This window comes from Oryzias latipes, chromosome 1, assembly GCF_002234675.1.
Source record: "Oryzias latipes chromosome 1, ASM223467v1".
Taxonomy (NCBI): Eukaryota; Metazoa; Chordata; class Actinopteri; order Beloniformes; family Adrianichthyidae; genus Oryzias; species Oryzias latipes.
The window spans coordinates 18,354,978-18,375,784 of NC_019859.2; the positions used below are offsets into that span (position 1 = coordinate 18,354,978).

The following is a 20,807-nucleotide window of genomic DNA, read 5'->3' on the forward strand; positions in this document are numbered from 1 at the left end:
ATGGATTTACAGAGAAGTTATGGGAGGAGTTTTTATGCTTTGAAGTTAAAAAAAAACACAGAACTGTTATGTAGTATAGGAACAGAATGGAAACCCTTTCCTTGTAAGAAATTGTTGACAATTTGCGAGAAGCTCTAACTGTTTTACAATTACATAATCCACTTATGAAGATGTAGTAGGTCTGCTCTGTGTTGGGGTCTGTGTCCCGCGGCGTAATACTGGCGCACAGGGGGAGTGTGAGGCGGCTCGGCGACTCTGTGACGCCAGGTCGATAAGACCCAACTCAGGCAGCGAGAGCGCTCAGGAGGGGCCCGGTGATTCCCAGAAAGCGTAAACTACACACAAAAAAAGGTACGGAGATATTTTTATTCCTTTAAATTTTATAAATAAAACTAATTCTAGCATATCTTGTTTATACTGCGCACCACTTTACCGAGAGGAAGGAGAAGGTTAGCAGGTTAGCAGTAGTCTGTCAGTTGGAAGCTTCAAACTTTCCCCCCTTTAATTCAAAGTCTCTGACGGGAGACTTATGTTGTTTTTTTCTTCTGTGTGGAAATCATGAAGTGATGATGATGAGAGCTCAGCATCGTTGCTTTCTAGAAAACTCTTATGAAGTACAGATTTAGAATGTGTGTGTGTGTGGGGGGGGGGGGGAGCTGCAAATGCTGTTGTTTTCAAATCTCTTTAAATGACAGAATTTAGGCTTCATTTTGGTTCAATTTCAAAAATACTTTCTTTTCACATGAAAAAAAGCAATATTAGGTGATGTAATGCTATATAGTTGTATCCCATTTCAGCCACGTTATTTCTTTGTTTAATGTCAGAATACTGAATTATAAGGCCAAAAGTGATCATTTTGAAAAATGACTAATTACTTTGATCATGTAAACTCAGTTTATATGTGCATAAACTAAATACACTCAGCAAATAATAAACCAACAAGGCAGATCTACATCATCAACTTTTGTTGTTGTAGAAATTAAATCATCCTCATTATGAAACTCCACTTAAAGATGATCGACAAAGATACAAGCTAATCATGGAGTCTCCAACTTGAGTGTTTAATATATTTTGTAAATGAAGTATTTAATGGCTTTGAAGAAATGAAGAACATAAATATTTTAATTTTTTTTAGTTTTTTTAGGCTTTGTAGACTGAAACAAGTCATGATACTAGAATGCACACAAAAATGATTGAGGATATGTAATAGACATTGTATAAAGATCAAGTGACATTTATCTGTGCTTTCTTTTTGTCTACAAAAACACCAAAAATTGTAGAAAAGTTATTGATTTTACTTCGTTATGCAACATTCTGACATGTCTTGATGAAGTGTTATTTGATTTATTACACTGCTGTTAATGAGTAATCATAATTTAATCATGAACAATTTTCCATTCTATTTTAATGTCAAACAGTACAGCAATACTCTTAAAATGAGTACATTGCAGGAATACTACTTGCTACTGTTGTTTGATTAATGATAACTACCTTTCGCTGAATTTTAAGAAGTACTTTTCCTTGCATTTGCACAGTAGTGTACTAGAGTTTTTCTGCAGTTGTGTCCATGGAAGGTAAACAAGGGAAAACACAGAGTGAGAGTCTTGCAGCAGCTCAGCCCAGATCTCCTGACATTATTGAAGATGACATATCAGATTACTCAAAGGACGGGATTTTGCCCTTGTTCGTGCTACAGCCTATACCCTGTTGTTGTTTTGCATTCTCGGGGTATGCAATGATGAGTTATGCTTGAGAAATTGTGTGTTCTTCCCTTTTCTTTTCAGTCTTTTAGGACTGATAAGAAAAATAAATGTAATGTATTTATTTAGCTTATTGTCTGTGGGTTTTTTTGTACACATGTTCGTAAAGAAATTTAGCTTTAGCATGTAGAGTTCCCAGTGTTATTGTTGTCTGTCTTTCAGCTGTGGCATTTCTTAGGGTGACTACAATCAGAAAACTGAGCTAAACTACACTGACAGATTCATTTTGCAAATGAAATATTTCTGACTATAGTGTAATGTACTAAAGTATGAATATATAGGATTAATTTGTTACACTTTTCTTGTGTGTTTGTGTGATCTGAGCACTGTGGCCTCATAGTGATAGGGGGAAGTGTCCACCCTAACACAACACAAACCCGACTCTTGAGTGCCAAGCATGTTTGAGATGGCTGCCTACAAACCCATGCGATTGCTATTTATGTCTGCTGTCCGGTTGCGTGTTGACTGATGTATCTGGAATGTAAAAATACGGCTGTAGCTTTGTAGTCAGGACAAATGTGATTCCAGGCCGTTTGCAGAGGCTGTTCCCATTCAGAGCTTCATCTCTAACTTATCGTGCAATCCTTGCCGAATCTGAGCATTGCACAGATTCGTGTTTGTGGGGGACCGTGGCCCGGTGACTCAAAGGACACTCTGGTCAATGACTATGTCTAGTCAGAAGGCATCTTGTGTGTGTCTGTGGTTATTTTTAAGCTTTACTTATACATAGACTGCTGGGTAAAATAACTTTGGCAGAAATCTGCATTCATTGCTCACTGTGGACCCTAACAGATTTTAAATAATTGTGGATGTCATCTTTATTTTGTCCAAAATAATCTCTTTATACATAAGAATTAAAGATTTGAAAATAAACAGGATGCTTTTTTTTAACAGATCAAGCCTTTATTGTTCAAAATCTATATAAAGACCTGGTCCAATGAAAATATTTTTGGTGTTTTTAACATGTTCTTATAGTATTTTTCTCATGATGGAGGACATGTAAAAAAAAAGAAAAGTGCTCAAAATTTCTTTTTTGAGTATTTCTTCATTTAAATGGTTGTAAATCAAGAGCAGTTGGAAAAAGTCTGTAGCAGTGATGTAGGTGCTGCTGCAGCCGGCAGACCACAACCCCCCTGCTCCGCTCTATTCCCATAGATCCACTTGTAGATGCATTGATCCATGTTAGTCTTTGTTTTCCTTGTCCGAGTTGACATCTGACTCAAAACTCTCCTGTTGGATCGCTCCAATATTGCTAGGCATTTTTTTTTGCACCATTTATGGTAATTTGCGGCTAACAGGCCTGCAAACAACTCAGAGGTGGATTTCTAATGAACTCCTGCCGCTCTGCACAAACCATGTCCTAGAAAATGACCTTTTTTTTTCTTCTTAAAATTTTGGCTAAAAATGATTATGCTGAAGATAGCATAATCATGATTAAAAAATCCACTGGGAATGATATAAGTATAGATAAAAAGATGATCGGAGTGGGACTTGGATGTATTTGTCTTGCAATTCTCCAATGGTCAAGGTTACATTTTCAAAATGTTTTATGTTCTGTCCCGAGGCTATGGATAAAGTGCTAATGTTTACAGTATGGTAAAAGGAAGGCAAGCAGTAACTTTTTTGTTGCCAGACTTAGAGATATATATTTTTTCTATTTTTCTTTTATAGTTATCAATATAACTTAAATAAGTATAAATCAATACTCATTCAGTTGACTTCTTATGTGTAACGTTTTGTCAATTTTAAAAGAAAGTATTCCAAAAAAGCCTTGGAGTCTATTTAGAAGCTAAGGATTTCATCAGAATTATATTTAATTGTTAAATATATTCAATAATTAGATTGGAAATTTGTTTTGGCAGTTCAGTTTTCTATGTATTGCTGATGGATTGTCACAAAAGCTATTTAAAAAAAAACATTGAAGCATGATTATTCACTTGGTAATCCTGAAGTTTAAGTCAAATGCTCCTTACAGTCCCCTAGTTTGTCACTCGCCCCTTTTTTTCTCTTAATCAGTTCATCTTTCTTTCTCTTTATTTATCACCCTTTCTCCTACAGCACTCCGCTGTTTATAGCCACAGACTCCATTGAGCGGGGGTTAATGGAGGCCCCATCCAGAACCCTGCTGATAAATAATGTAGCTTCTTCATAATGCTGTTCCCCGGGGAGGGTCCAGAGAGCATCATTACTGCCTCCTCATCCTACACAGCCCAAGTTTAAATTGATTAACAGACACTGAAGCGGTGCAAAATGATCCATGTGGCTAGTGTAGTGGCTAACAGCTCGCACCAAGCGGGTCAAAGCCCCCGCCTGTCAGTGGCTCATGATCCCACTTCGGCCTTCCATTAGTTTCGGTTTCTGTCCAGAGGACTAACGGGTGTTCAGAGCTGGCTGTGGGGGATGACAGAAGGGCATTTGTGGCTGTGTTGTTTAAATGAGGATGTGTGTTTTTGTACGAGGACAGACGAGTGTAACTGTGAAAACACTGCAGACATTTGTGTGACCTCCTAGTGTCCAAGTCGAACGGGCAAAAAACAAAAGACCCGATGGCCACATAGCTGTTTTTAAGAGTCCTAAAAAGCTTAGCTTGACCAAAAAAAAGTATTTTGAAATACATCACTAACAAGGATCTGCCATTAAACTCTCATTGTAGAATAGAGTAGTTCAGGCATCTGGATGGGACTAGTGTCTATACTAAATTATAAAAAGTCCTGAATATAGACGGAAATTCTGTTTACACTGCAAATGTACAATGAATTGTTCAGAAAAGTGCTGTTAGGAAAAAAGAAAAAGTATGTTCTTTTATGCAGTCGTCCTAGTCTATACATAGATATAGGAAGAGCGGGGCGCATTGGCGCCTTCATATTTTGACTACCTCACAGACAACTCTAAACTAGCATTGTCCTGAGTGGCAACACAGTGCCATATCAGACTGCTGAAATAAGCATGTGGTTAGACAAGCAGTTGGATATGATTGATCGCCAAGGGTTGGACACATGCAAGGAGGCCTGGCTCCCAGCTGCAGCTGAATCATAGCACAGGATTGGTGAGGCTGCTCCAGATGTTGCAAAGCTGAATTTGGAAAACATTTAATTCAAAACAGGTTCCCTTTTTGTGTCTGTGCAGCTGTTGTGGAATTGCTGATAGAATAAGCCTTTACTCAAATGTAATAAACACAGATTTTAGTTAGTGTCCAATAAGGGACTGACATGGTTGCACAACTATAATAAGTTTTTTCTTCTACAGTTGTTGACCTTATTAAAATGAAATCAACGGATGTATTTATAGAGTCTTTGCACCCTGTTAGCTCTAGGAAGTGGTACAACTTGTTCTTTTTTGAAGCCATGACAAATGTGTTGTCATTGTAAGAATTTCAAAACTGTTTAGGACCTAAAAGAGAAATGTTTTCCCAAAGATATTTGCATTTTTTTGTTTTCGGTTCTTTGCAAAATGCTAATATATCCATTTTTTAATTGGTGATTTTTGCCCTATTCAAAGTCCCCAACAGTATTACTGAAATAAAGAAGATCAGAACAACATGTTCACATTAATGTACACAGAACTTTAAATAGTTGAAACATTCCTGCCTAGTTTACCAGTTTTTTTTTTTTTTTTTTTTTGTATGACACAGAAATCCAACTTCTTACGTAATCTTGAGGGCCAAGAATAACCACAAAGATATGTAGTCCAATACACAACAGTCTACGCAACGCATCCTCATCCTGTCAAAAGGAAGGCACTCTCGGGCATATTTGTCCGTTTTTAAGAGGTGGCCTCATAGAAAAGTGCATTAAAAAAACTCAGTTGTGTACATTTTATTTGACTTTACTGAAGAAAAGATGATTTTCTTCCACTCAGGTTTTTGTATAGATAACAGCTAAGGAAGAAACAATGCAATAATGCTGCGTGGGCTGCTGCTTCTAGTACATACAGCCCTTTGATGTGAGCCATGTTACTTATTAGCCGTAATGTGACAGGCCATATGGACGGGAAGCTTTTTGGAGCGGTGGCTGATGTCTTCTGGGTGTGTGACGTACCCTTAGCAGCTACAGATGACATTATTGTTTTCTTTGTGAGAGAAAGGAAACACAAAGAAGTGTTTATCTCTCCAAGGATGAGTAATTTATCTCCAGGTTAAGGATTTAACTTTCTCTTTTCTTTTTTCTAGTGACTGTCAAGAGGACACTGGACCTTTCAGCGCTAAGGAGTCCCTAAAACACACAAACAACAACAAAATCAAAGAACACTTTACCGTTTGCCTTCTGGAGGTGGATAGTGTCCTAACACTCCTCACACTTCTTTTAGGAGAGGAGAGGACAGTGCGTCCACCATGAATGTCACCTCACTCTTCTCATTCACCAGCCCTGCTGTCAAACGGCTGCTCGGATGGAAGCAGGGAGACGAAGAAGAGAAGTGGGCAGAAAAAGCGGTTGATGCTCTGGTTAAGAAACTGAAAAAGAAGAAGGGAGCCATGGAGGAGCTGGAACGGGCTCTCAGCTGCCCCGGGCAGCCCAGTAACTGTGTGACGATCCCTCGTTCACTGGATGGACGGTTGCAGGTGTCCCACAGGAAAGGCCTGCCACATGTTATTTATTGCCGGGTGTGGCGCTGGCCTGACCTGCAGTCCCACCATGAACTGAAGGCGCTGGAGTGCTGCGAGTACCCCTTTGGCTCCAAACAAAAGGATGTGTGCATTAACCCCTACCACTACAAACGGGTCGACAGCCCAGGTAAGGAATATCAGTGCAGTTACACAAGTATAGACTCTTAATAAAGATTTTCTTTTATTAGGTTATAAATGAATTTGAATCATGCCGGCTGCACGGTGGGGCAGTGGTTAGCGCTCTTGCCTCACAGCAAGAAGGACCTTGGTTCAAGTCCCGGCTGGGGGACCTGAACCAGAACATCAATGGGGGACCTTTCTGTGTGGAGTTTGCATGTTCTCCCCGTGCATGCGTGGGTTTTCTCCGGGATCTCCGGCTTCCTCCCACTGTCCAAAAACATGCTTCATAGGTTGATTGGCAACTCTAAATTGACCATAGGTGTGAGTGTGAGAGTGAATGGATGTGTGATTGAGGATATTCTACCCTGCGACAGACTGGCGACCAGTCCAGGGCATCCCTTGCCTACGCCCAAGTGGCCGGGATAGGCTCCGGCAACCCCGTGACCCCGAAAGGGAATAAACGGTTAAGAAGATGAATGAATGAATGAATCATGCCTTTTTGGTTTCAAAAATTTGCCCACGACCTGTAGTTATTCATTGGCTGTTTACATAAAATATTATGAAAACTAATAAAAGTGATCATATGTGTTATATAACCAAATCAGGAATAAGATATTTTTAATTAAATAACGTGAACTTTGCTTTAAACTGACAACAAAGATATTCAGCATTCATTTATAATGTAACTGTAAAGATGAATAAAAAAATACTCTACCACTCAAAAGAATAGTTCAATGTATCTAGTTACTTTAATGAACACAAAACACCAACTGGAGATGCAAAATAAATATTTAAAATGTAACCAATTTATACACCAAAATGTTCCCTTGACTTCTTTTTTCCCCCCCATCAAACTAGCCACCTTGGACAGATATGCTTTATGTTTGCTTTATGTTCACTCTGGTTTATCCCAAACCAGCTCAAAGGGTTTGAGTCTGGAGACGTTGTTGGTTGTTGGTTTTTTGTTGGTACCATCTTCTTGTTTTGTTTTCAAGTAGTTCTAGAATAGCTTAAATTTAAAGACCCACTCCAATGAAAATTGTGTTTTTGTTGTTTTTAACATGTTCTTGCAGTAATGTCCCATCATGAAGACATATATAAAGAAAAGTACGATTAAAGCTGCTTTTCTGACTTTTTCTTTATTCAAATTGTTGTGAGGAGACGAAAAAAAGACATTTAAAAAAGCTTGCAGGTTTAAAAAACCTACAATCGGCAGGCCACAAGCTCCCTGCTCCGCTCCATTCTGATGCATCCACTTGGAGACAGATAGATCCATGTGTGTCTTTGTCTTTCTCGTCTGAGCTGACAGCTGGTTCAAAACTGCACGACCGGATTGGATAGCTCTAATATTATTTGCCATTTTTGTTGAACTGCCTTATGTTAGGTTGTGAGGGGCCGTAAGCTAGCAGGAGAGTGTTGACAAAAACACCACACACCAACAGTTCCCCCCACAAGTCAGAGGCAAATTTCTGATAAAATCTTGCCTCTCTGCAGAAAATATGTCCTAGAAAATGACAGGTTTTTTGATATTGACTTCTGGGAACACCTTCACATCAGATCAAAAGATTATTAGAGTGGAACTTTAAGTTTTCAGTTGGTTTTTGTTGTAGAATAAACCCTCTGATCAATTAGATGCAGACCAAAGAGAATTGCATGGTGCTGTAGAATTATCTGTGCACCACACCAACCCTGGATCCAGCAAAACAGCCCCATAACATCACACCTTCTCCTCCATATTTGACAACTAATTTCAAATTTTGTGGGAGTCGTCCTTTCCCCCTTTTTTGATCATGTAAAAGGGATTTCAGATTTTGGTTCATTAATCCCTAACACCTTCTCCCAGTCTTCACTAGTCCAGTGACTGTGTTTCCAGGCCAGGCAAGCCTCTTCTTCTTATCCAGACATCTTTATTTACTATAACTCATCCTGTCAACCCTATGGCTTAAAGTTTTCCTACAGTTACAATTGAGACTGGTCTTCTGCAACCACATTCAAGCTGCCCTCGAATCTGGTGTCTCTTGAGCCATCTATCATGCAGGTGTTAAGTCCCAGAACCTTCACCTCTGATGTGGTTGTGACTTTGGGTCTGCCAGACCTCTTCCTGTCAGAGTTTCCCCCAGTTTCTCAAAGTCCTTTGACTTTATGTGCAACCCCTCTGTAAAAAAAGACCCACATTTTTAGTGTATGATGGCTCGTCTCTCTGCTTTTGCTCCTACCGTTTTCGAAACTACACACTTCTTTCAGCAGTACAATATTGTTTGACTAAAGCAGCGGCACTGTGTTCTAGCACTACTTCCGTGCATAAAGAGGAATTCATTCATTCATCTTCTTCCGTTTTGTTCCATTGGGGGTCATGGGGCTGCTGGAGCCTATCCCGGCCACTTGTGGGCAGAAGGCAGGGGACAACCCTGGACAGGTCACCAGTCTGTCGCAGGGCCACGTATCACATATCCATTCACTCTCACACTTAGGGACAATTTAGAGTTGCCAATTGACCTATGAAGCATGTTTTGGGACGGTGGGAGAAAGCTGGAGACCCCGGAGAGAACTCACGCATGCAGGGGGAGAACATGCAAACTCCACACAGAAAGGTCCCCCATTGTTGTTCTGGTTCAGATCCCCCAGCCGGGACTTGAACCGGGGGCCTTCTTGCTGTGAGGCAAGAGGGCTAACCACTGTGGCACCGTACGGCCTAAAGAGGAATTTGTAAGTAAATATAAAAAGTTGGAACATCTTTATGAAGGAGTTTAGAAACACAACCAACTAGTATTGCAGAGAAAAAGCTTTCCATTGTTGATTTTTATTTTACACTTTAAGGCTAAAAGTGCCCTGAAATTTTTCATTGTTAATTAAATCTCTGACAAATCTTTTACAAGTCACTTTTCCACCATTTGAAGTTATTCATTGGACTTTGCCTTGAACCGAAAAAAAATAGCCTGGTTAATTGTGGTGTTTAAACACTTTTGACTGGAAGTGTAGTTCATATCAGTTCCTGTGCTTCAAAGCACTTCAAGTTGCTATACAAGCGTGCTTATTTTTCCTTTCCAAAAAATCCACTTTAGATTGTAAACATACTGCATTAATGCTGAAAAAAGGAAAGTTAACAAACCTTTATAAGGAAGTAAAGGTAGCAAAATAATTCAAGATGCTTGGGTTTGATAAACGAGAAGATAAGCAATGCAGAATGTGTCTGCTTGGGTTTCTACAGTGTTTTACAAAACTACTACAAATCAGATTGAAAACAGAAAATGAGGGTCAGCTGACAGACTAAAAACAACTGTGTTCAGAACACTGAGTAAAAGGAAAAAGGTGTGTGTGCCTGTCTGTGCGTTTATGTGTCAGGAAATTCCATTTGAGGGGAGAACGGGATCTTTGTTTTGAACATGCCCAGTACGTCAGGCCCATCTTTTTCTCGCTCTTTGTACACATATCGACACACAGGCACACCCAACTCTTGCACACTTTAAACAAAAAACAAAAAAGGCACAGTGTGTAAAATTGGCTGGAACAGGAAAACGGCCACTTAAACACAATGGGAGGAAACAGTTGCTGGCGGAGTCGCACACGTTTTGTTGTAGAGGCGGCTGCTCGACACAGGGCTAAGGTGATTCAGCCCCGCAGCACCTGTCTACCCACACTGCTCCCCTCCTTTTCCAGTCTATTTTCCCTCTCTTGAACCTCCCCCCACACACTCATCCTGTCAGACACCCCCCCACACACACACACGCACACACACACACGCACACACACTGTTCTAAGTAACACCACAGCTGTTCTTCTTTTGAGCATTTCACCTCAGAAATAAATGACAACATTGATGCTCTGGCCTGTTGGAGACCACCTTTTGGAAGACTGACAGCCTGCTGCACGTCCTCTGAAATTTCAGCACCAGCTTTATTTATCTGCACATTTATTTATAGATGCCAGTGGAGCATATCACTGCGGTTTTTCGCTGCACCTCAATAGCCTTCAGTCAGTGATGAATTCCACAAGAATGGCTCACCTCTTTGACGTCTTTCAGAGCAGAAACATGAGAGTCGGGGCCGAATACTGCTGACCAGCTGCTCAGAAGCTGACACTTCGAAAAAACCAGCACCGTCTGCATTTAGGATCTTGAATTGTGAACAACTCCAGAAAGAGTTTCAATTTTTTGTTTTTGTGTTGTTTTTTTTAAACCAGAGGATCTTATATTCATCTTTGTTTGGATTATTCACAATGTATGTAATTCAAAGTTAGATGCCAGAGATTATCGTAAGACAGCAAAGTTTTAAAATTGTAATCTTTCTGCAGAGGAACCAAAATTAATCGAGAGGCTAAAAAAGAAAAAACAAATGTAGTTTGCATTATTTTGTGAAAGTCACAGTCACTCTTTAACTTTTCTGGTGAGAAGACTTTTTAATATTGCCAATTTTTTCAGATTTGGGTGCTTATTTGGTTACATTAATATAGAAAAAAGTATTTTAACCTTCCTGGAATAGAGTAAGATGACATGCACTATTGAAAGCTCTGTTGTGATGCTCTGTTGGTCTTTATTTATTGTCATTAAGCCTTTTTCTTTCTCTCTTCCTCAGTGCTTCCTCCTGTCTTGGTTCCAAGGAACAGCGAGTTTAACGCTAAGCACACAATGCTTCCTCGATTTCGCAACCCTCTACAGCAAAACGAGCCACACATGCCCCAGAATGCCACCTTCCCAGAATCCTTTGCACAGGCCAACACTGTGCCATTCCTTCACTCTCCCGGTAATAGCTACCCAAATTCCCCCGGCAGTGGTAGCACCATCACCTTTCCTCATTCACCCTCTAGCTCCGATCCTGGCAGTCCATTCCAGATGCCAGGTGAGTCACCCGTTACATTTATTAGCAAGGTAAAAGTTAACCTCTTCTATTTGTCTTTACAGAATCCTAACAAGTTCTCCTTATTGTGTTCCCCACATTTAGAGACTCCTCCACCCGCTTATATGCCTCCAGAGGAGCAGATGACTCAGGATTGCCCCCAACCAATGGACACCAACCTCATGGCTCCACCCTTGCCCTTAGAAAACAACAATCGAGCAGGTTACCATGCAAGCTTAAATTATTTTTCACACACCCACACACATCTGTCTTCAGTCTTAACTCATGGCAGAACAATAAACATTCAGGAGCCAGCAGCTTCAGTTTGGAAATTCCCTCTATCTGCTGATAAACCAACAACCATAAGGTCCTAAAAGCTAACCAGGATACACGTGGAATCAAAATCTAAAAGTTTTGAAATGTACAATAATTCATAAAATAAATAATTTAAGATAAGACAAAGAAAATGAGGGGAAAACTGCTATCTCAATGGGAAGTCTTCTACCCAGGAGGACGATGTGTATCCCTCATTGTCCTATCTTCTTATAGATAGTGATCTTTAGATGCTGTGGAAGAGCTCTGGACCCTCTAAGGTTTCACTCTGTAAAACTCAGGAAATGTTTGTCACTTTACAGCAAACACTTCAGGTGTCTCTCCTTTGAACTTGGGGGAAAAAAATTGTCCTGAAAAACGTGGACATTATTCTGATGTGACATAAGTTGTGCTAATGGCTTTATTCTCATTTTACTGCCTTGAGTGCAGAAAAAAAACATCTGCCGTTTAAACAGGTGTTGGAAGTGCAGTTGCAGCTGCAGTGCTGCGTGCTGCAAAACAGTTAGGATGGTGGACTTGAGCCACACAAACACCTCCACCAAATGAATGCCCAGGAATAGAGCAAATGTCAAAAAACTTAAATAATTCAATTTTCTTTAAAACCAGTAATTTGGAGTTTATGACATTATTGTTCATATTCCTAGATGTTGACGAGTGAAAACATGAAAATCATTTGCAGTTCTACAGTTTTTGCCGGTTCTACAATCTAATCCATTATTTTAAAGATACCGGCTATTATCCATCTGTTCTGGAGTAGATGTTGGTTAATAATAGTTACTGAACCTGTTTACGTGCCCACAAAAATTTGGATAACAGGAAGTAAACAAAAATATGCAAATTGAGCATGGAAATGGCAAAAAACTACAACAATAGTAATGTCCCTTAATTGCAACATTGGCAGCTCAATTGCCTAAATACTCTTGATTTGGCTTGATGTCCTTCAAACTGCAGGAACTCATCATCTGCCTCTGGCTTTCCCTCATGTGTCACAAATGCACCATGTCATCATTAGCATGAACAAACTGAGGCTTAAGTTCTAGTAATCGTGTTTAATGGGACGACTCTCCGCCTGTGAGGGTTTTACCCTCCTCTTGTTATGTTTTTTAGAAAAAAAATAGTTTTTCCTTTGATTTGGCAAAACTAATCAATTTAACTTGTAAAATTCATGTGACAACAAAAAGAATTTTTTTTATTAAAATTTAAATATAAGTAGTTTTTAAAGAATTTGTCACCATCTTTTTTTGCAGAGAAATGCACAGTATCTTCTGCTTTTCTCTTTCTGGTTGTCTTTCATTTATATTTTATTTTTTATTTCAGAAGCAATCAGATTGACTGATATAAGTCTGTTTGTAGGGGTGTGTACTGGCAAGAGTCTAGCGATACGATGCATATTGCGATACATCCCAAGACTGTACCAGAACAATTTTTCAATATTTTTTTAGAGAGCATGTCTTAGCAAAAAAAACTCTGAATAAACACTTGAATATTAATATGCCTTTCATTGTAATCAAATGGAAAAATTCAATTTTTTGCAATGATCAGAACCTTAAGCACTGCAACTGTATCTCATATACATGTTGCTTTTACCAAGGCAAATTCAGAGTGCTTTTCTTTTGGTGAATGAATATATATTTGTTCTTAAATGGAACGGTCAAAATGATCCAATTTACACAACAAAACATTTTTCAGTATAAGAAAAAAGCATAGAATTATGTGCTCTGTGGGTAGTGCATGTCTTATAACAACAAAACCGCGATGCTGACTGAATATTTAACGAGCTGGTTCTCGCTGAGATCTTGTAGTTGTTTTGTGTGGTGTAGAGCTGCTCAAAGAGGCTCAGTGGGCGGTGCTGACAACTAGCGGTCGGAGGTTTCAGTGGTAAACAAGAGTCAGATGCTGTAGGAAGCTCATAAATAATTAAATAAATATCGCCTGACAGCATTTTAAATTGATACACATATCGCGATATATCTGTGAGTTGGTATATCCTTACACCCCTAGCTACCTGTGGCTGGGAGTTTCCTAGATTCATACCTATATTTGGGTATCGTGCTGCCACCCTGACAAGTGGGAGTGTCCAACTGCGGTTGCACATAATATCACAGCCCAGATCACATTCTGTTAAACAGCTTGAGCTTGTGTTGCTAATCTAATTAGTGGTAGTGACCTCCACTAAAATATTTATGCAGGAAAAATCCTGTTTTAAAGATCAAAAACTTAAGGATGTTAGTCTATGTGTTCATATACTTTTAATATTTTTTGACTATGACGCCTAAACTCTTCATTCCATTATTAGTGACAGTATTATGAAAAAATATTACGTGCAAAAATGTGATTTCATTAATATGAAAAAGAAGCATTCAGCTATTGCTAAATCAAAAAAAAAAGATGGATGGACAGAAAATAAAGACACACTTTGTATGCTTTTGCCAAACTCCAATCTAAATATTCATGACTATCCCTAATCAGACTTACAGCACCTTGTCTGGGTACTCTGGATTTTTTTAATTTTGTGTTTACTTTTTTCTAAAGTTGCTCAGTTGTCTTTCATCATCTTCAGGTTCAATGAACTAGAAGTGTATCTATTACGCAATAGGTGGGAACACCTCAATAGTCAACAGAACGGACTGTGATTGGCAGCCAGTTGTTTCAAAAGGAATCCCACACAACAGAACTCCGGTCCACACAGAACCAAGGTTCTTATTTTTGTGAAGCGGCTGTGCTCAGTACCCTCATTCATATAACAATAAAGGTCCAGCTCATAAACGGCTCATTTATACAGTTTTATTTTAAAAAGCCTCCCAACTCTCTTGAATAATATCAGACCCATGTATGTTTTTTTTTTGTTTTTTTTGTTTTATTGCTTCTACAAATGTCTACAATTTTGCACACCAAATCTCAGAGATTCTGGACACTTCTACAGATAATGGTACCGGGCGCAGCTGCTCAAAACAAATCTGTTGCTGGAAGTGGGAGTTGGTGCGTCTTTTTCTGCTCCACAAGCTGCATCCTGCACCGGAAGCAGGTTTCTATTGTGTACCAGCTCCAGTTAGGCAAAAGACAAAACACACCTGCCAGTCAGTGCCATGCTAAAGAGGGATTTTGGGAGACATATGTACCTAAATACACATGATTTGTTCCTTTCAATTATGGGATGGGGCCAGCTCAGAACTCTGGCAAAAGTAACTGGAAATCCGGAATGACTGCGAACCTTTATGATGAAATTATTCATTTTTTCTGCTTCAAGTCTTAAAGATATTATGTTTTAATATTTAAAAAAACGATTGATGAGATTCTGTTGTAGGAGTGAGTTAGAATTGATGTGGACTGACTGACTATGTTGGAATGTTCTCAGTGTCCTCTCCAGATGTGCAGCCAGTGGCTTATGAAGAACCCAAGTACTGGTGCTCCATTGTTTACTACGAACTCAACAATCGAGTAGGTGAAGCGTTCCAGGCTTCCTCCACCAGTGTTCTCGTCGACGGCTTCACAGATCCCTCCAACAATCGCAATCGATTTTGCCTCGGCCTGCTCTCCAATGTGAACCGGAACTCCACCATCGAGAACACCCGACGGCACATTGGCAAAGGTAATCCCGTAAGCAGGTTCCTATGGAGCTTAGCTTTTGTTTCTGATATGAACACACAAACCTTAACTCAGTAAAATGGAATCACAAAAAGGGGGGGGGGGGGGGGGGGGGGGGGTTCAGACCAGGGCAAAGTAAAGACCATACCGTTTTAAAACCAGAAATATCACTGCGGACACCTAAATATAACTCGCTCTTTGACCTTTATTTGCATAAACAGTTGAGAAGTGACGGTAGTTGAAACAATGTCAAGCTCAGGTGGGAAAGGGTTAAGATAAGATAAGATAAGATAAGATAAGACTTTATTTATCTCATGATGGATAAATAAAGTCCATCATGGACTTTATTTCCAATAAAGTCATCCAAATAGCAAATATTCAGTAGCAAATATTTGATTATTAGTACATTAACCAGATGTGTAACTGGATCCCTTCTGCGTTGTTTAAGGAGTAAAAAGATGTTGGGACACAGCAGAACCCATGGAGACCACCTCTATGAATTGCGGATCTGACAATTTTCCCAAAAGAAAATAGAAACCACAGTGTTAGCATCCCGTATCAGCTCCTCTCCCACGGGACTATAAAACAGAAAGGGCAGGGGATAACGCATACCTGACAATTTTCTGAGAAGAAAATGATATATAATAATAAAAAGGTACAAGGTACATTAAGCCCATTCATATTTTAAGTGAGGGTCTGCACCAGGATAAAAAAACAAAAATGTCACCTTAACATCTGACTGTTTTAGGTTCATGGCTGATGATTCTGACATTGAAGTTATGGTGATTAAACGTTTGTCTCTCTGTTTCACCTCTTAGGCGTCCATCTGTATTACGTTGGAGGAGAGGTGTATGCAGAATGTCTAAGTGACAGCAGCATATTTGTCCAGAGTCGTAACTGTAACTACCAACATGGATTCCACCCCACAACTGTGTGCAAGATTCCCAGCAGATGCAGCTTGAAGATATTCAACAACCAGGAGTTTGCTGAGCTTCTGGCCCAGTCTGTCAACCATGGCTTTGAGGCAGTTTACGAGCTCACTAAGATGTGTACCATCCGCATGAGCTTTGTTAAGGTGAGTTGGTTCGGCGAGACTGAACGAGAACAGGAAGTTGGGGTTGTCCTTAACACTCTCCCCCCTTAGTATGATCTGTGCTGTTATATCTTTTCTATTTATTTTAATGCTTTGCCTGTAGCCTATTTTTTATTAACAGTTATTTTAATTGTCGTCTTATGATTCCTTTATAAATGTTATTTTTAGCTTTTAAGGTAGACAAAGAAAACAGATAACAAATAACCGCCGGGCAAATTCTGGCTTATTGCAGGGATGCTTTTAAATTGAAATTGAAATTGAAGTTAACTTTTATTGGCAACAACAACCACAGATGGTTGGTGCTGCCTGTACTTACAGGTTCCTTTTGTAGCATAAATGCAAATGTCTGTCTGATGTTAAAACCAAATTGATTATCAGTAGAAAACATAAAACAATTAAAGTAATCTGAGTTATGTTGATTTCAATTACTATTTGTATAAAAAAACATTTGTATAAAAAAAGAAATGTTTATTTTTTCATCAGTGAATCCCTATTTGCAGAAATAAAAGTTACAAACAAAATACACAGATTTGCATCGTTGAGCACCAGCTGTTTCCAGCATCACTTTAAACTACTAGAACTGTCAGGACACGGTTTCCCACAATGCACTGTTTTGTAGTGATAAGGTGCCTCGCAGATACAAATTTAGTACTGCGCTGAACTGGGTAGGCGCATTGCACCCGCCCTTTTTTCTCGAGATGCTTTTATGATGATTGACATGTGACGAAGCATAAAACTAACCAGCATACACCGCACAGCAGGTGATCTGTGCAGCACTGCGTCCGCCTGGGGGATATCAAACACTATTAGATGACTCTGGTGATCACACATCCTGATAGGCTGAAGACACTTGATTTAGGTAGATTTAGGTAGTCCCGGGAGAGCTGGGACACAGGCAGGATTATGTAAATTATGTAATCCTGGAAACATTTGTTTTTAAATATTTCTTATATATTAAAAAAAGTTCTGCACATTTGTAATTCATGTGAAAACATAGTTTGATTTACAAGACATTCTTGCATTCCTATAAATAATTGCCAGTTGTTAAAAATATATTTTTTTAAAAAGACAAAAGAAAAATGAACAGATATAACTAGTTTAGTGATTTGTGCTGTTCTTTCTTCTTCTAGGGCTGGGGAGCAGAGTACCACCGTCAGGATGTGACCAGTACACCCTGCTGGATAGAGATCCATCTGCATGGTCCTCTACAATGGTTGGATAAGGTCCTGACCCAGATGGGCTCCCCCCACAACCCTATATCCTCTGTCTCCTAGGCTTCTGTGGCCCCAGTGGTCTCTGTCCTCAGCCCTGCGGCTGTCCACACCCCAGCATTTTTGACTAAGTAGCAAGAATAGCAGCTAACTGGTCCCAAGGTAGTTTGCGGTTTACTCCTCACTTGTAGAGTTTTGACGAAAACCCAAACTGATCTGGGACCTGCATCATTGAACAGGTCATAGGTAGGTTTGTTTTGTACTTGAAGGACACCAGAATTGGGCACATTTACAGACTGGGAGAGGGATAAGCAGAGTTAAAAGATGCAACTGGAAATTACTTGATCTTTGTGACCAATCATTTGACCGACCATCACATGCATCATGAGGTGAGCGTCCTCTTAGAACTGGCTTTCACTGTTCCTTCTATCAACTGTTCTGTCATTCTGGAAAACAACTCATTTTGTATCCAAATATTTCACTCAAAACTCAACATGAGTAGTGACAGTAGTTATGGGACCAGGTCACCAAATGTTACAGTCGGTCGATATTTTCCGTGAATTATGTTCTGCAATGGAATATATAAACGGAAAGTTCTTTTAAAAAGTACAGAATTAGCGGGGAATTTAGTTATTGCTAACTAAATTCTAACTAAAATCAGCTAACTCTGGAAACTCAACAAGCTTCTGAAAATGTTTTTTTAAAAATAAAAATGAATCATAACAACAAAACAGCCTAAATAAATCAGAAATAATTAGTGTAAGTGTAAAAAGTAGCATTTAGTTAGAGGCATGAGACTCAAAGGGCAATTCAGTCAATAAAAAAAAAAAGAAATTGAAATCTCAGTGTTGTTACTGTTGTTACATGTTTTCTTTTACGAGAATGATTAAAAAATACTATCATGACATATTTACTATTAAAAAATGTGCTGTGCAGTCTGTTTTTTTTGTTTGTTTTTTTGCGATGCATAGTTTGTTTAGTGTAGTGTTCTGCATTTAGGACTGATAACATGAAACTGCAGCAGTTTGCAGAAAGAAACGTGCCCGACATGTGGCGGCACTGCTGATGCACATCTATATACACGTCACTGTTTAGAACCATGCTTCCAGTGAAACCCACCCACCTTCATGCACTGAGACTCATGTATAGAACAAATGCATTACAGAGAGGGAAACATATTTTTTTGAAAAATCTTTAACCCTGTAACCTGTGTTGTGGAAATATTGTCACTTTTGTTTTGTCAATGAGAGTAATCATGCAAACATTGTTGATGGTGCTCCAAAAATATTTGTCATTGTCACCTTTTTTTTTTAACTGATCCTCCTCACTCTTTTCTTTATATTGTGGAGCATTAAAAACCTTTTTTTTCCTCAACACATTTTTAATCACCCTAGTGGAACTTCCTTTGCCTACTTCCTGGTATTTGCTTCCCTTTTCACCTTTGGCAAACCATCATTGCTGGTTAATGTTAAAGGATTTGCCAATGTGGGAGGCTAATTGGACTGAGTTCTTTATTTTGCGGCAAAACGTATTTGTGCCCATAAGCGTTATCGACATTTTACGAAATTCTCTGCTCAGATAAATTTATTTAAACATATGTTTAACACTCCAATGAAAGTTTTTTTCAGTCACATTTCATTTCTTCATTTTAAGGGATTTTTTTGTTTAGGTCTTGATTTGGTTTCTGACTTTTCTAGCTAGTTTTTTGTCATTTTTTTTTTTCACTATTTGTCTAGGGTCCTTTCATTGTTTTTTTTTTTTCATTGAATTACTTTCCCTTGACTTCCTATACTCACAGACAGCTGAGTTTGGATTTTGTGAAGTGTTGTCCTAATCCTATGATGGCGGTGCAAACAAAACAAAATAAACATTTCAATTTTGAAAAAAATAAAAATAGTGGTAAAAGCATATTGTAACGGGGATTAATGCTTTTGCAAACAAGCAGAGTGGGGACTGGCACGACATACTCTACAGAAATAATAGTGTTTTTGTTTACAGCACTTGAAAATTCCTTCAAATCCCTAATTTTAAACTCTGAAAGAAGGTGCGATCTTTTTTAAATGCAACTATTATCAAATACAGATGAGGTTTGCAACAAAAGTTACAATTTGTTGGATCATATTTAGAGCCATAACTGACTTCCACTGCTGCAACACAGCACAGCAAGTTCAGAAAAGCTGTTTGTTTGTTTTTGTTGGAGGAGCTGAACTAGTTTTCCTTTCGTTGACCTCGGCCCAAAAATGCTGATTCACTGAATATGGGATTGCTTCACATTTCTGCCATTACAGTGTAAATATTTTATTAAATCTCTCATATCATTTTTACAGTGGTTGGAAAAAAAACTCATTAAAATGACTTAAGTAAAAAAAATAAGCAATCAGGTGTTAACCAATGAAAGAGAAAGTGTCACTTATTCATGTCAAACTATGTTTTATTGATGTCTCTTTATCTTGTTTCTTTTCTTTTTTTTAAGATTTGTTCAGTTTTCATCCGTTCTTGCTTTGCTGAACACATAACATTCTTTTTTTTGTATTTTCAACATTTTTGCTTTGTCTGCACTTTCACATGTTGCTTCATTGTCTGTTTTGCTCAATAAGGCAGTTTTGTTCATGAATATCAAGTCTCTACTGGAAAATTCAATAAAACTGTTTCAATAATTGTCGTGTCTGTTTTTTCACCAATTTATATCAATATTTATTTAATCAATTTTCAAATAAATTTACATAAATACATTGGTCATGCACATTTCATCGGCCATTATCCCTTACTTATTATCTAATATATTCATTTGTAGATGTGCCAAAGTTCAAAGTCATGTTGCCTTAATAAAAGGTCAAAAATAGAAAAATTTGAAAATAAGAGGATGTCTGGTCAATAGCCATTCATTTATTCAAAAAATCAAAAGCAGAAATAGCAAATAATTATCTTAAAAACCAACATATGCTAAAGTCCTCACTGTTCAATAGATGGTGAAGGGATCAGAAGCAGGTTAAGGAACTACAATCGACCCAAAAGGAGACAACTTTAATCCAACTTATGGAACCAAAGCTTGACAATTTCGTAGGTTTACTGGTGATGAACACAAAAAGATAGGAAGATGAGAGAAAAATACATGTAGGTCACGATTACTGAGAACACAAGTGCTATTTCTCATTTTTCTGAAAAGCATTTTCTTGATAAAATAACCAATTGATATCTTAAAGCTTGTTAAAGAATGATGGGCAAAGCTCCGAAAGGCTGCAGGAAATCAGAAGAAATTGAAACTAAAGT

General features: G+C 38.6%; 1 protein-coding gene across 1 annotated transcript; it reads left to right on the top strand.

The window, feature by feature from the left end:
* Positions 1–222: 222 nt before the first annotated feature.
* On the top strand, positions 223–20,194 carry smad1 (SMAD family member 1). The gene is made up of 7 exons (XM_004065930.4): positions 223–351; positions 5,929–6,490; positions 11,055–11,318; positions 11,421–11,537; positions 15,004–15,237; positions 16,052–16,308; positions 17,457–20,194. Exons 2-7 carry the CDS (start codon positions 6,091–6,093, stop codon positions 17,598–17,600), a joined length of 1,416 nt encoding a protein of 471 aa, XP_004065978.1. The 5' UTR covers positions 223–351; positions 5,929–6,090; the 3' UTR covers positions 17,601–20,194.
* Positions 20,195–20,807: the final 613 nt, after the last annotated feature.

Bases quoted from the DNA above. Each gene is read 5' to 3' on its own strand.
- smad1 (XM_004065930.4), top strand. From the start codon at position 6,091: ATGAATGTCACCTCACTCTTCTCATTCACCAGCCCTGCTGTCAAACGG. The intron at 15,238-16,051 runs GTAATCCCGTAA...TTCACCTCTTAG, and splicing joins CCGACGGCACATTGGCAAAG to GCGTCCATCTGTATTACGTT. The intron at 16,309-17,456 runs GTGAGTTGGTTC...TTCTTCTTCTAG, and splicing joins TCCGCATGAGCTTTGTTAAG to GGCTGGGGAGCAGAGTACCA.